The following is a 14,942-nucleotide window of genomic DNA, read 5'->3' on the forward strand; positions in this document are numbered from 1 at the left end:
ACATTTATAATTGATTAAATAATTAGAAATATGGTCAAATGGGAAAAATGCACAGTTTTGCATTTGTTGTTATGGTTGTTGTTTTTAAGAAGTGGTTGCTACATGGTGGTGGTTGCTAAGATTACATAACTTATGGAAAACTAAAATCTGGATCTTTGGACAACATAAAAAGTACTCATGTTTGGTAAATGAAAGATGGTATGCTGATAGAGGGCCACTTTGGGAATATGCATTTTTGTTCAGTTTTGGCTTTCCACCAGTCCATCTGTCCATCCGAAATTTATGGATTCTGCTTAACTCACTAAGTGAAGAGTTGATGAAAAGTGTGTGGATAGAGGGTTTTGGGATGAATATGTATGTAATTTCAGTTTGTTTTGGTCAGACACATATTGTGATTTCTTTGTTTAGTGTTTACTAAGATATATTAAAATTAAAAAATCTCCATTTTGCCATAACTATAAATTACTAAAACTAGGGTAATGAAACTTATGCAGTTCCTGTTCTTACTTTTTACTACATAAAACCAGTATGGGGTTGCTGTTTTGTGTGTGACTCAGCTCGTATTTGTAATTGAAGTGTTTCTCATGTGTTGTGTGCCATGTTCCCTGCAGGGCCTGAAGCTGCTTGACTACCTGAAGGTGTACTCCCGAGTGTCCCCACCCTCGGACTATGAGACAGAGTTCAAAATGGGGGGAGACAAAAAGGAAGTAAGTCATTGACAATTCTGCTAAAAAATAGTCACACTTTATTATAGTTCAAGTATAAAATTTTATATTGATTTATTTCAACAATTTAATTCTTTGTCTACAGTATTCACACTACAAAGAATACAAAAACAATGAGAACATGTGCCCCTTATACATTTCAATTGTTCATTAGCACAAATATCGTGATATCACTGGGGGCTGACGGGGTCAAAGCGTAGTCCGTTTCGCTACGACGTCGGGTATATGTTTTACTACGAAAACATGGTGTAAATACACTACTTAATCAGGCGAGTTCCATATTTTCTGGTGTTTATGGATTAGAGAACGGAACATCCAGTAATGGTAGGTACTTATTTTCAATAACAAACTAATAACAAATGCGCGTAGTTGCAACATTTAAGTTTATTTTGAGCTAAAATGGAAATATTTTGATTTGAAGCAATGCATAAGGTGGTTATTCTGTTAAAATAGCCTATTACGGTAACTTAAATTAAATAAAACTACATTTTACTTCGATTTAGTGTACATTACACATTTTAAAGTACAAAACAGGTTACGAACATATATTTTAATTATGCAAATTCTTTGTTTCGAAGGAAATTACAAGTCGTTTTATGTAAAGGTTTCGCACAGAGTATGTATTGGTTGCGCAACGAAGTACAAATATAATGTATAGGTTGCTCAACGAAGTTTCTGTATCCATTTCTGGACATATCACATGCAGTTTTCAGTTACTGCAGACTGCCATTTCCCAGTGCAAAAGATGCCGTGCTTCACTGTGCGCATGAACATCCAAACGAAAAGGTTGAACCCGGTGAAAGCCTGCAGAGTCCCGGCAGAGCCCCGGTATACCGTCACTACGCCGGCACTCACCAGGGTTATACCGGCATCAGACCCCGGCAGAGCTGCGGCAACGCCCCGGTTTAACCGGGGACAACCGGGGCTCCACCGGGAAAGTATTCAAATGTTTAATACCTCCGGGATGAACCAGGAGTTACCGGGAAGGACCGGCAATAACCGGCTTGGCACTGGAAACAACCGGGACTGCATCGGGAACAACCGGGACGGTACCGTCAGAGCACCGGTTTACTTATGTAACGTAGCTATAAAGGGACTCTGCCGACATTCACCAGGGCGTTGCCGTAGCTCTGCCGGGGTGGTTTTGGGCCCCGGTGGAGCTAAGGTGCCGTCCCGGTTGTTCCCGGTACAGTCCCGGTTGTTCCAGGTGCCACGCAGGTCGTTGCCGGTCCTACCCGGTGACTCCCGGTTCATCCTGGAGGTATTAAACATTTTAATACTTTCCCGGTGGAGCACCGGTTGTCCCCGGTCGTCCACGGTTTATTCCGGTGGAGCACCGGTTCATCCCGGTAGGGCCCCGGTTCATCCCGATAGATGCCTGATCACGCACTGGGGCTCCGCCGGCATCATAGTGAGACTGGGCCTTAACCGCATTGTAACACGAAGTAAATTTACCGGCCGTCATGTACGCAGTTAACAATAACCTGTGACAGAAACCCACTGCCACAACTTTACAACAATATATTGATTATGCAATTGCGGATTTGTGCCATTGGGGTCCTACTTTCCACACCTTACGGCTGTTACAGGTGTGGATTTTACAGGTACAATCATGTATACGAACATGAAAATCACCTCAAAATTAGTTGACGATTACCGATTTTCAAGAAAATCGCTTTGATATATACAATGTAAAAATCAAAATCCGTATGAGATAAATAATGATCGAAGTTGGAACATGGGATTTACTTTGACATAAGCAGAGTTTCGAGATAAGCGAGTTGGGAATAACGAGAATCGAATGTCATTTGATAAAGAGTACCGTATGCTGAAAACCTATTGTCGGTCTCTATCAAAATGAACGTATAAGGGATTGTCAAAAGGTGAAGATGCGTCATTTTTATTGAGACCGACGACATTAGGTTCTCGACTCTCAACTGTCATCTTATATATGGATTTTCGATTTTAATCGTTTCCTTTGGCCTAGTCGTGAATGTAATTATATCATAATAATGTGCATTACCATGTCGACTGCGCGCTTCGGATCATGTTGTGCCGTTGTTACTACCTCTGTCTCAAAGGAAACTTCCAGCCACTCCATGACTCTGTATTAATTTTTTTTCTTCTTTATTTTGCCTTTGAGAGATAACCAATACGTCTTCTGTGAGAAACGCATGCACGCTAAAGCGTTGTCGTAGCGAGGCATATACGTATGCTGTCAGAGACATGATCATGCCTTATAATAATATGTAGCCTTTATTTCTGATAACTGGGTCACCCTACACATTTCTAAACACCCCAGTGGCTTAACAATACATAGATCAATATGGAAATTGTAAAATTGTGTCAATTAAACACAGTTGTAAACCTTAATTGCATTTTTTTAAAGTGAAACTTGACTTCGGTTTGATAAATCAGCGGTCTATTTCATGTTTAACCGCATAAACCAGACACATCTTGGATTATAATTTGATGTAACAGACCTATGAAATGACATTGTGCTTAAATTCAGAGTTTTGTTATTACAAAATGTTTTAAACACAATTTTCGACTTATCCGTTCTCGATGTCATGTGTATTTAAACAATGTTTTCGTAGTAAAACATATACTCGACGTCGTAGCGAAACGGACTACGCTTTGACCTCGTCAGCCCCCAGTGGATATATGCATATAAGGTCTGCTAGCTCATTTTATAGAGCACTTGAGCACAAATCAGAGGATTGTGGATTTGAATCCTGCCCCTGTCACAAAATGTGTGTTGGCATTTGTTGAAATTATTTCTACAACCATTTTGCCTGTGATTCAAGAAGGGAAGTGTCAGTTGCTTACATGTGAACTTGGTGCTAGTAACCTGCTTACCCTTAACAAGTGTGAGTAGTTTTTATTTTATGCTTTCCGGTGGTTTATAGAGACATATTAGTGAATTAAAACTCATAATTTCACTGTTTCAAACAATGAACATTAACGGTTAAAATTATCGATAATTTTCACTGTTTACTGTGAAATGACGTCACATTTTAGACGAAATGACATCATTATGCCTGCAAAATTCTTTAATTAAACTCTTACACAATGTATATAAATTGTGAAAAAAAAGGAAAAAATAAAAAGAAAATTTGTTGGATTTTGTGGAATATCGATTTGAATTCTCTCGTGATCATAGAAAATATATATTTTCACTCGTGATTGCGCCACTCGTGAAAATATTATTTTCTATGATCACTCGTGAATTAAAAGCTATAATCCACCGAATCCAACAAATATCCTCTATATCTAATCACCATGATATGATTGAAATAATGTGATAAACTTAAAAAATTAAAAATAAAGTAATTTGTTGTTATTAGAAAAGTTCAAAGTTGACTCCATGGTATACGCCTATTTGAAAGACCTTCCTAAGAAATACCATAAGAATTGTCAGTTAAGTGCCATTACTGTGACTGGTTCTACTAAGACTCAATTGAGTCTCAATAAGCCTTTAGCTTAACCCTTTCCCACTCAAAAGCAAAGTCAAAATGGCCATGTGCAAACAGCATAAAACTGGAACAGCCTGCAAGTAACTTGCAGTCAGTCTGTTCAGGTTTTATGCTGTTTGCTGCTCATCAGTATCTAAGGGTTGGAAATGAAGCCTTTAAAACTTGAATCTAGTAAGAAAGGTCTTTTATTAAATGCAACTTTTTAAGTGACTACGAATGCGTAAAGGGTTAAAACACAATGATTTTTCAATTCATAGATTTAAGCATATCTATTGTCTCTCAAGGCTGTCCACTAATTCAGTGTTTGTCAGCCTCTCATTGCCGCAGTTGTGGCTTCTATTTCAGTGCTTGAGTGCATATGAGTTTGGTTCATGGTCACTACACCATAACCCCCCACACACACACACACACACACCTCTCCCGGCCCAAATCACCCCCAATAAGAAACACATAAGTTATTTCAGTAAATGGCTGGCTGTAACATGACATAACATAACAATTGTTATTTTGTTTCAAGTGCTTGGGCACCCCATTTGGCCTAACTTCTTACAAATTGTGTGTGCACCCAAAAGAACCTAAAAATCGTCAAATAACACCACACATGCACCTGTATGTGTTTCAGGCCCAGATATTCTTGAGCCCTATGCCAGCTGAGAGCCAGACACGCCTTCCCCTCCACCCTCTACTGCATGGAGACCCTTGGAAGATCATCAGTAAGCAGGGTTCGCACAGACCTTGAAAAGTGCTTGCAAATCAAGGTTTATCTTGAAAAGTGCTTAAAAACAATCTGGAGTGCTTATAAGTGCTTATTTTCAACTATAGCCTTGAAAAGTGCTTAATAAGTGCTTGAATTTGGCTGGAAAAGTGCTTGAAAATGAAACAACAACAATTGAAAATGTTTAAAACAGATTCATTATTTCCCAGCTTTCAGATAATTTCACGTCATATCGATCCGATGATATTGATCCCTCCTCCTATCTGACCCACGCCAATTTTCGCACGCTTTTTATCAGAACAAAGAAATTCATTTATTTCATGTAGAAGTTGTAACCTAAAATAGCTGTACACGATGTGTGCAAACCGTGTGAGATGATTTACACATGTTGCAATACAACTGTCCTGATTGGGCGCTTATTTCATCAAATCTTTAAATAGAATCATATGAGGAAATTCATTTGATACTTTCGAAAATTGCAAACGTTTGTGTTTATGACTCTAATCGTCTATATTACCCACCCATAATTTGATTTTAAAAATGGAAATCGGGCATGTGGGATTATTGAGTAATGGATAAAGATGGGAGAAGTTGCATGTATGCGATTGAGACAGTTGAAACGTATGTATCGCGGGGAATCTTGAGACTCGGGATAATACCATTACTACAATCAGTTATGAGTTCTCCTTGGCTTCAAACTGTTAATTGAATAATCAAGCACTCAATTAACACTCCTCCAGGTGCGGTATCCTACAGCTAGGTGCGAACACTGTTTTCTTTTATACTCGGCGTTTTATAAGACATAAAACACTGTCATGGGCATGGGTATGAAATACATTATTCATTATCACTTTTAAATGAAAGGGATCGATACAATACGTTTATGTTGCATTATTTTAGTTTAAGTGAACACGATGAACACGGCGGTATATATTATGGGTCTGCAGTGATTCGCGGTGTTCGCCTTATGGCAAACGGCCCCGTGACATTTGATCTGAACACTCATCGCGGGGTTCAAATTGGTAAGCGAACACAGTGAGATGAACACCACAGCAAGTGGCATTTGTTTAAAGTACACGGTGCCTGTACAAAGCGTAAAAATACATATTTTCATGTCTTTTCCATGAGTCTGAAGTCGTAGTTTTTTTCCAGATTTATGACAGTTCTGATCTGTTTTATACTAGCAGGCACTGGATTGGTACGGGTTTTATAATAGAAGGGAGGTAACTACTACTCATCTGTCGCCAATTGGTCTACTTTGTTATACCCCTACAACCGAAGTTTAGGGGGGTATATAGGAGTGAGCTTGTCAAAAACTAGGTCACGGGGTCACTTAGTGCGTTTTAAACATTCAACATGTCCGCTCTCTAATTCAAGTAGTTTTTATCCAATCTTCACCAAACTTGGTCAGAAGTTGTATCTAGATGATCTTAAGGCCAAGTTCGAACATGGGCCTTGCCGGGTTAAAAACTAGGTCACGGGGTCACTTTGTGGGTTTTAAACATTTGGCATTTTGTCTGCTGTCTAATTCAAGTAGTTTTCATCTGATCTTCACCAAACTTGGTTAGAAGTTGTATCTAGATGATGTTAAGGGCAAGTTCGAACATGGGCCTTGTCAGGTCAAAAACTAGGTCACCGGGTCACTTAGTACGTTTTACACATTGAGCATGGTGTCCGCTCTCTATTTCAAGTAGTTTAAATCCCATCTTCACCACACTTGGTCAGAAGTTGTAACTAGATGATGTGTAGGTAAAGTTTGGACTTGGGCAATGCCGGGTCAAAAACTAGGTTACGGGGTCACTTTGTGTGTTTTAAACCTCACCATGTTGTCCGCTCTCTAATTTAAATTAGTTTTTATCCAATCTTCACCAAAATTGGTCAGAAGTTGTATCTTGATAATGTCTAGGGCCAGTTTGAATATGGGTCATGCCGGGTCAAAAACAAGGTCACGGGGTCACTTAGGGCGTTTTAAACATCACAATGTTGTCCGCTCTCTAATTCAAGTAGTTTTCATCCAATCTTCACCAAACTTGGTCAGAAGTTGTATCTAGATGATGTCTAGTTCAAGTTTGAATATGGGTCATGCTGGGGAAAAAACTAGGTCACGGGGTCACTTAGGGCGTTTTAAACATCACAATATTGTCCGCTCTCTAATTCAAGTAATTTTCATCCAATCTTCACCAAACTTGGTCAGAAGTTGTATCTAGATGATGTTTAGTTCAAGTTTGAATATGGGTCATGCCGGGTGTAAAACTAGGTCACGGGGTATCTTAGTGCATTTTAAACCTCTCCATGTTGTCTGCTCTCTAATTCAAGTAGTTTTCATCCAATCCTCACCAAACTTGGTCACAAATTTTATCTTAATGATATCTAGAACAAGTTTGAACATGGGCCATGTCGGGCGTAAAACTAGGTCACGGGGTCACTCAGTGCGTTTTTTAACATTCAGCATGGTGTCAGCTCTCTAATTCAAGTAGTTTACATCCGATCTTCACCAAACTTGGTCAGAAGTTTTATGGAGATGATCTTAAGGCCAAGTTTGGTCAAAAACTAGGTCAAGGGGTCACTAAGTGCGTTTTAAAAATTGAGCATGTTGTCCGCTGTTTTTGTGAAGACGACATGCAAAATATTATGTGTCAATGTGGCATGTGGGGGTATTCGTCACGTCTGTGACAAAGCTCTAGTTTTTTTGTGTATGCATTATGCCATTACGGTGCTAACAAGTTGAAATATGCCAGTGAATAAGTGCATTTTTCAGAAAGGGTTGCTTTTGAAGTACTCTAGGGTTATTGACAACGCCAATTATAAGTATGCAGAACAGATATAGAGATGGCTAGTATGGGGGAATCCGCGTTGTAAAGCCACCAGAAGAGTGAACATTTAGAATACATATTCAATACAAATAACGGGTTTTGTTTTGGTATGTGTAATGCCTTTGGTCAATTACGGTACTATATCATAATGAAAAATCTTACTTTTGATTAAGACAGTTGTTACGGTATCAGGGTAGTGCAGACTGTTGTAAGTCACAAAGAATGTTAAGCAAGAAGAGACCAATTAAGCGAAAAATGTCAGTATTGGACACTAAAATACTAAACATTTTTCAGTATGTCGGACTAAAAAAGTGCTTGAATTTGGATTTTTTTCCCTTGAAAAGTGCTTAAAAGTGCTTGAATATCATTCAAGAAAAGCTGTATGAACCCTGGTAAGTCACTAACAAGTTTACATCTTAAATACTTATAAACACATTTTGGCGTGTTTGTAGTCCCAAAGAAAATCAAATTTAATTAAAGAGTAAAATATCCAATCCATCAAAAATACAAATACAATTGAGATGTATATTAATTGAAGTCTCGTTCTGGAAAAACTTGGCTGAATGCATGTACTTAAAGTGTCATCCCAGATTAGCCTGTGCAGTTCACATATGATAATTTAGAGTAAAGTGTTGAAGGCTTCATTTCCAGATACTGATGAGCAGCAAACAGTATAAAAACCTGAACAGGGTGCGAGTTACTAACATGTTATGGTTTTATGCTGGTTTCCTATTGCCATTTTCACTGTGAATCCAGCAGGAAATTGTTAACCAACCGTCTATTTTCTTAATGGATTGATATAACATGATTTTAGCTCACCTGAACACTGCATGCTCATGGTTTGCTTTTTAGCTCCACTGGTCAAAGGCCAGCGGGGCTTATGTCATGGTCCTGTGTCCGTCGTGTGTGCGTCCGTGCGTGCGTTAACTTTTTCTTTAAACATCTTCTTGTCCTAAACTACTCGTCCAAATCTGATGAAATTTCTCAGGAATGTTCCTGTGGTGAACCTCTTTCAAATTTGTTCAAATTATGCCCCTGGTGTCAAATTTGACCCTGCCCAGGGGGGTCAAAAAATTGAAAATTTGCTTATATAAGGCCTATTTTGTGCAAACTTTATAAATCTTCTTGTCCATAACCATTAGGCCTAGGGCTACTGAATTTGGTATGTATTGACATCTTATAGTCCTCTACCAAGTTTGTTCAAATTATGCCCCTGGGGTCAAATTTGACCCTGCCCCGGGGGGTCAAAAAAATTTGAAAATTTGCTTATATAAGGCCTATTTTGTGCAAACTTTAAAAATCTTCTTGTCGGTAACCATTGGGACTAGGGCTACAAAATTTGCTATGTAGTGACATCTTATAGTCCTCTACCAAGTTTGTTCAAATTATGCCCCTGGGGTTAAATTTTACCCTGCCCCGGGGGGGTCAAAACATTGAAAATTTGCTTATATAAGGCCTATTTGTGCAAACTTTAAAAATCTTCTTGTCCATAACCGTATGGCATAGGGCTACCAAATTTGGTATGTAGTGACATCTTATTGTCCTCTACCAAGTTTGTTCAAATTATGCCCCTGGGGTCAAATTTGACCCTGCCCCAGGGGGTTAAAAAATTGAAAATTTGCTTATATAAGGCCTATTTTGTGCAAACTTTAAAAATCTTCTTGTCCATAACCATTGGGCCTAGGGCTACCAAATTTGCTATGTAGTGACATCTTATAGTCCTCTACCAAGTTTGTTCAAATTATGCCCCTGGGGTCAAATTTGACCCTGCCCCAGGGGGTTTAAAAATTGAAACTTTGCTTATATAAGGCCTATTTTGTGCAAACTTTAAAAATCTTCTTGTCCATAACCATTTGGCCTAGGGCTACCAAATTTTGTATGTAGTGACATCTTATAGTCCTCTATCAAGTTTGTTCAAATTATGCCCCTGGGGTCTAATTTGACCCTGCCCCGGGGGGTCAAAAAATTGAACATTTGCTTATATAAGGCCTATTTTGTGTAAACTTTAAAAATCTTCTTGTCCATAACCATTGGGCCAAGGGCTACCAAATTTGGTATGTAGTGACATCTTATAGTCCTCTACCAAGTTTGTTCAAATTATGCCTCTGGGGTCAAATTTGACCCTGCCCCGGGGGGTCAATAAATTGAAAATTTGCTAATATAAGGCCTATTTTGTGCAAGCTTTAAAAATCTTCTCGTCCATTACCATTGGGCCTAGGGCTACCAAATTTGGTATGTAGTGACATCTAAAAGTCCTCTACCAAGTTTGTTCAAATTATGCCCCTGGGGTCAAATTTGACCCTGCCCTGGGGGGTCAAAAATCGAAAATTTGCTGATATAAGGCCTATTTTGTGCAAACTTTAAAAATCTTCTTGTCCATAACTGTATGGCATAGGGCTACCAAATTTGGTATGTAATGACATCTTATAGTCCTCTTCCAAGTTTGTTCAAATTAAGCCCCTGGGATCAAATTTGACCGTTCCCCAGGGGTCACAAAATTGAACATATGCTTATATTGAGCCCATTTTGTGCAAACTTTAAAAATCTTGTCCATAACCATTGTGCCTATTTCTACCAAATTCGGTAGGTAGTGACATCTAATAGTTCTCTACATAGTTTGTTCAAATTATGCCCCTTGGAACAAATTTGACCTTGCCCCAGGGGTCACAAAAATGAACATATGCTTAAATAAGGCCTATTTTGTGCAAACTTTAAAAATCTTCTTGTTAGCTCACCTGAGCGATAGCTCGAGGTGAGCTATTGTGATCACTAAGCGTCCGGCGTCCGTCCGTCCGTCTGTAAACAATTTGTAAACATCTTCTTCTACTAAACCATTGAGCCAATTTCAACTAAATTTCATGTGGAGCATCCCTAGGTCATGGGACAAAAGAATTGTTAAAAAAAATTTGATCACATAACCAAGATGGCCGCCATGACCATATATGGTAAAAACCTTAAAAAATCTTCTTGTCAGAAACCGCTCATCAGATTTTCAAAAAATTTCACAGGGATGACCTTTGAGGGCTCCCCTGAAAAAGTTGTTCAAAGAAATTTGATTCGTCAAAAAACATGGCCGCAGGAGCTCGTTGAACTTTGCATGTTTATTCGTTTTTGCCTATTTTGTGAAAACTTTCAAAAATCTTCCACATTTTTTGTCCGATCCTTTCCAAATTTGCACAGTGTCTTTATATCAATGAGGACACGAACCCTACAAAAAATGAGCATTATTGGTCCATGAAGTACAGAATTACCTCCCCTTGAATTGAGAAAATGGTGTTTATGCAATAAAGTCCAAATTTTGCATCCAATTCTTTCCAAACTTGTAAGGATTTAGCATGGTTCAAACAAGGGAAACAACTACGGTTTATGCATGTTCTTTTTATTACAGATTTGCCTCCCTTTAATTCATTCAAAATCTCATTTTACAGCAGAGATTCCAAATCTGACCTGTAAATGAGCCCCATATTTACTGCCGGTGCTATGTTACCTTTTCCCATTTGATCATTCTTAAGTATTGGTCTTGTAATGCTGCTACTGCTACTGCTACTGCTACTACTACTACTACTACTACTACTACTACTACTACTACTACTACTACTACTACTACTACTACTTCTACTACTACTACTACTACTACTACTTTTACTACTACTACCACTACTACTACTACTACTACTACTACTACTACTACTACTACTACTACTACTACTACTACTACTACTTCTACTACTACTACACCACCACCACCACCACCACCACCATTAACAGTGACATAAAACGTATTCACACAATGGCTGCTACTACAACTTATAGCCCATATAGGGGGGCATGCATGTTTTACAAACAGCCCTTGTTTCTATGGGATTTTAACCACAACTGTTCATGTTTATCTCCGACACGGTGAGCTTATGTGATCGTGTGATGTCCGGCGTCCGTTGTGCGTGCCTGCGTGTGTCCGTGCGTCCGTCCGTCAACAATTTGTTTGTGTAGACAGTAGAGGTCACAGTTTGCATCCAATCTTGATGAAATTTGGTCAAAATGTTTATCTTGATGAAATCCGGTTTGGGATTGTATTTGGGTCATCTGGGGTCAAAACAAGGTCACTAGGTCAAATAATAGAACAACCTTCTGTAGACAATAGAGGTCACAGTTTTCATCCAATCTTTATGAAATTTGGTCAAAATGTTTATCTTGATGAAAACTGGGTTGGGATTTTATTTGGGTCATCTGGGGTCAAAAACTAGGTCACTAGGTCAAATAATAGAAAAACCTTGTGTAGACATTAGAGATCACAGTTTTCATCCAACCTTTATGAAATTTGGTCAGAATTCTTGATGAAATCTGGGTGGGATTGTATTAGGGTCATCTGGGGTTAAAATCTAGGTCAAATGAATAGAAAAACCTTGTGTTGACAATAGAGGTCACAGTTTTCATCCAATATTTATGAACTGTGGTCAGAATGTTTATCTTGATGAAATCTGGATTGGGATTGTATTTGGGTCATCTAGAGTCAGGAACTAGGTCACTAGGTCAAATCATAGAAAAACATTGTGTAGACAATAGAGGTCATAGTTTTCATCTGATCTTAATGAGTCAGGTGAGCGATTCAGGGCCATCATGGCCCTCTTGTTCTTAATTATAGAGCCTAGGGCTACTAAATTTGGTATGTAGTGATATCTAATAGTCCTCTACCAAATTTGTTCAAATTATTTCCCTGGGCTCAAATTTGACCCGGCCCCGGGGATCACAAAACTGAACATATGACGTTTACCAGTGGAGATTACTGCGGCCGTTTGGCTGTGACCAACAACAACATCAACATCTTGTAAACATGAGATAAAACCCTGTTATTTAGTGCCATTTTAGGTCAGATGGTGACTGCTTACAAAGGCATTGAAGTAAGAACATGTGTTATGAATGTTTTTCTTATAAACTGAAAAAAGTCGGGTTTTATTTAAATATGTCGAAAGTTACCATATATCCGGATGAAAATATTTTGGATGACATGTTAATTTCATGTCTTTTTTGTAGTGTTAAAACCAGTTTAATAATATATTATTGATTTTTAAAACACAACTTCCATGAACATAATTATTTCAAGGAAAGTCAATATATGATACTGCACGGTAAACTCAAACTTTGTATCCAAGAGAAGGTGTTGAAATTAATGAAGTGCAATGATTTAACTATCGTATATGCTGCTTTTTAATAACTAATGATTCATTGTTCCATTTGTAAATCATGACTGATCATGAATTGTTGAAATGATTGTCAATTGCTCAACAATCCATATATATTTCTGACCATTTTATAATTTTCTTAATACAAGTTATGAATTGATCTTAGAAGTCAAATGTATTACTTGATTAAATACATTTATAAATATAAAGAAATAATCTTTAGATTATCATAATATTCTCAGGCCTGTTGGTCTTAGGGATGTGTGGGTTGATGAGCAATTTCTCCTTTTATCACAATTATTTCTACCCTACCTGATCATTTCCTTCATATTCCATTTTAATTCAATTGACGTCTGCAACCTCTTTCAAATTGGGAAAGTCCAAAATGTGTTGTTTGGTAAAGGGTTAAGGCATTTTGATTCCTATGGGTCTTGTAAATCTGTTTCAAATCAAATGCGTAGATTTGAACTTCAGCATCTAAAAATATGTGAAATAGAAAGAACGACAATATCTTTTGGAGAGATAAATGTACCTATGTTATAAGCAAAGGACCTGTGCAACAATTCCCGGGCTTTTTTGTCTGTTTAGTTAACACGGTAGTAACTTTTTCCATATATAAAAATGCTCACCCTTCCAACTTTAAGCGCCCAGTGGGACAAGGGATAGAAAGAGAAAGTTACATGCTTGAGTACATTTCAACCCATGCGCATTACACGTTTTTTTCGCAAAGAAAAAACAGTGGAGCGATACAGGGCCATCATGGCCCTCTTGTTTGTTGTTCCTTTTTGTTTGTTTTGGGTTTTGATGTCATGAATTGTAAGCATTTATCCTGTGAGCAAACTAGAAATCATATTTCAATATAGTCAAATTCTGTTTAAAAAATGTTAGAATGTGTGTTTCAATCATATTTTAAACATGTTTAAAACTGAACCATGTGGGATCAAAAATAGGAAACTAGGTCAGATTGAAGAAAAGGCTTGTGAACATTCCAAAAGTTACATTGTGTTGTTTTTTTACCCAAACCATTAAAGTTTGTTTTTTTGATATCTTGGACGATGTAAAAATTGTTGCCCTGTATTTAACAATGTGGCTGTCTGTCAGTATACCTTCAATTCAGGTGATCCACTTAAGGCCATCATGTCCTCATTGTATGATTGAGTCGCATTCTGAGAAAACTGGTCATAATGCGTGTGCGTAAAGTATCGTCCAAGATTAGCATGTGCAGTCCGCACAGGCTAATCTGGGACGACACTTTCTGCTTAAACTAGATTTTTGGTAAAAAGGAACTTCCTTTAAAGGAAAAATGCAATTAAAGCGGAAAGTGTTGTCCCTGATAAGCCTGTGCGGACTGCACAGGCTAATCTGGGACGACACTTAATGCTCATGCATTATGCCCAGTTTTCTCAAAACAAGACACAATTAGTTAGACACCCTTATAAAACAGTTCATGTTAATGTGTCAGTTACGTATTCAGTCCAACCCCTACTTCCGGTCACCCCTCATCGTAGGTTTCCCCGTATAGGCGGCCGGTCTGTGCCGCGACCGTCGATAAACACTATATAATGCACCCCTCTTTAGCGGTAACCCTGTTTCTCCGGCCAGCAGCCAGCAATTTTGCAACCCAAATGTTAAATTTCCCCCATATGAGTGGTCACGCGCGAGTAAGTCATTCATGTAGGTTTGCAAAATAACACCGACTCAACGGCGAAAAAATCGATACGAACTTCCAGTCTGCGGTTTAGGCTCTTTAGTACTGAAGCGAGATGTGTGATAAACATTTTGACAGCCAGTTTGCAAATTGCAATCAATTAGCGGCAGATTATCGGGTTGAAAGCAATATGCGACCGTTTGATCTTTTTGTATCCGCACGTGCGAATATCACCTATCATTACTGGAAAAGAGATTCTTAATTTATAATTTATTAGTTGTAGCTGTTGAATCATACTATTTTCAGCACACATTTATTACTATTATCGGCTAATAAAAAGTTAAAAAAAACGAAACTTTTAAACGAAATCAACTGATCTACATGT

General features: G+C 38.2%; 1 protein-coding gene across 1 annotated transcript in view; it reads left to right on the forward strand.

Moving 5' to 3' along the window:
• LOC127871812 (kinetochore-associated protein 1-like) overlaps window positions 1–14,942 on the forward strand; it is a 191,347-nt gene that overhangs the window by 117,928 nt on the left and 58,477 nt on the right. The window contains exons 45-46 of the mRNA XM_052415014.1: window positions 612–707; window positions 4,824–4,914. Of these exons, the coding sequence (XP_052270974.1) occupies window positions 612–707; window positions 4,824–4,914 (187 nt within the window). The remainder of the gene's footprint in view (window positions 1–611; window positions 708–4,823; window positions 4,915–14,942) is intronic.

The sequence above is a fragment of the Dreissena polymorpha genome, chromosome 3, assembly GCF_020536995.1.
Source record: "Dreissena polymorpha isolate Duluth1 chromosome 3, UMN_Dpol_1.0, whole genome shotgun sequence".
In the NCBI taxonomy this organism is placed as follows: domain Eukaryota; kingdom Metazoa; phylum Mollusca; class Bivalvia; order Myida; family Dreissenidae; genus Dreissena; species Dreissena polymorpha.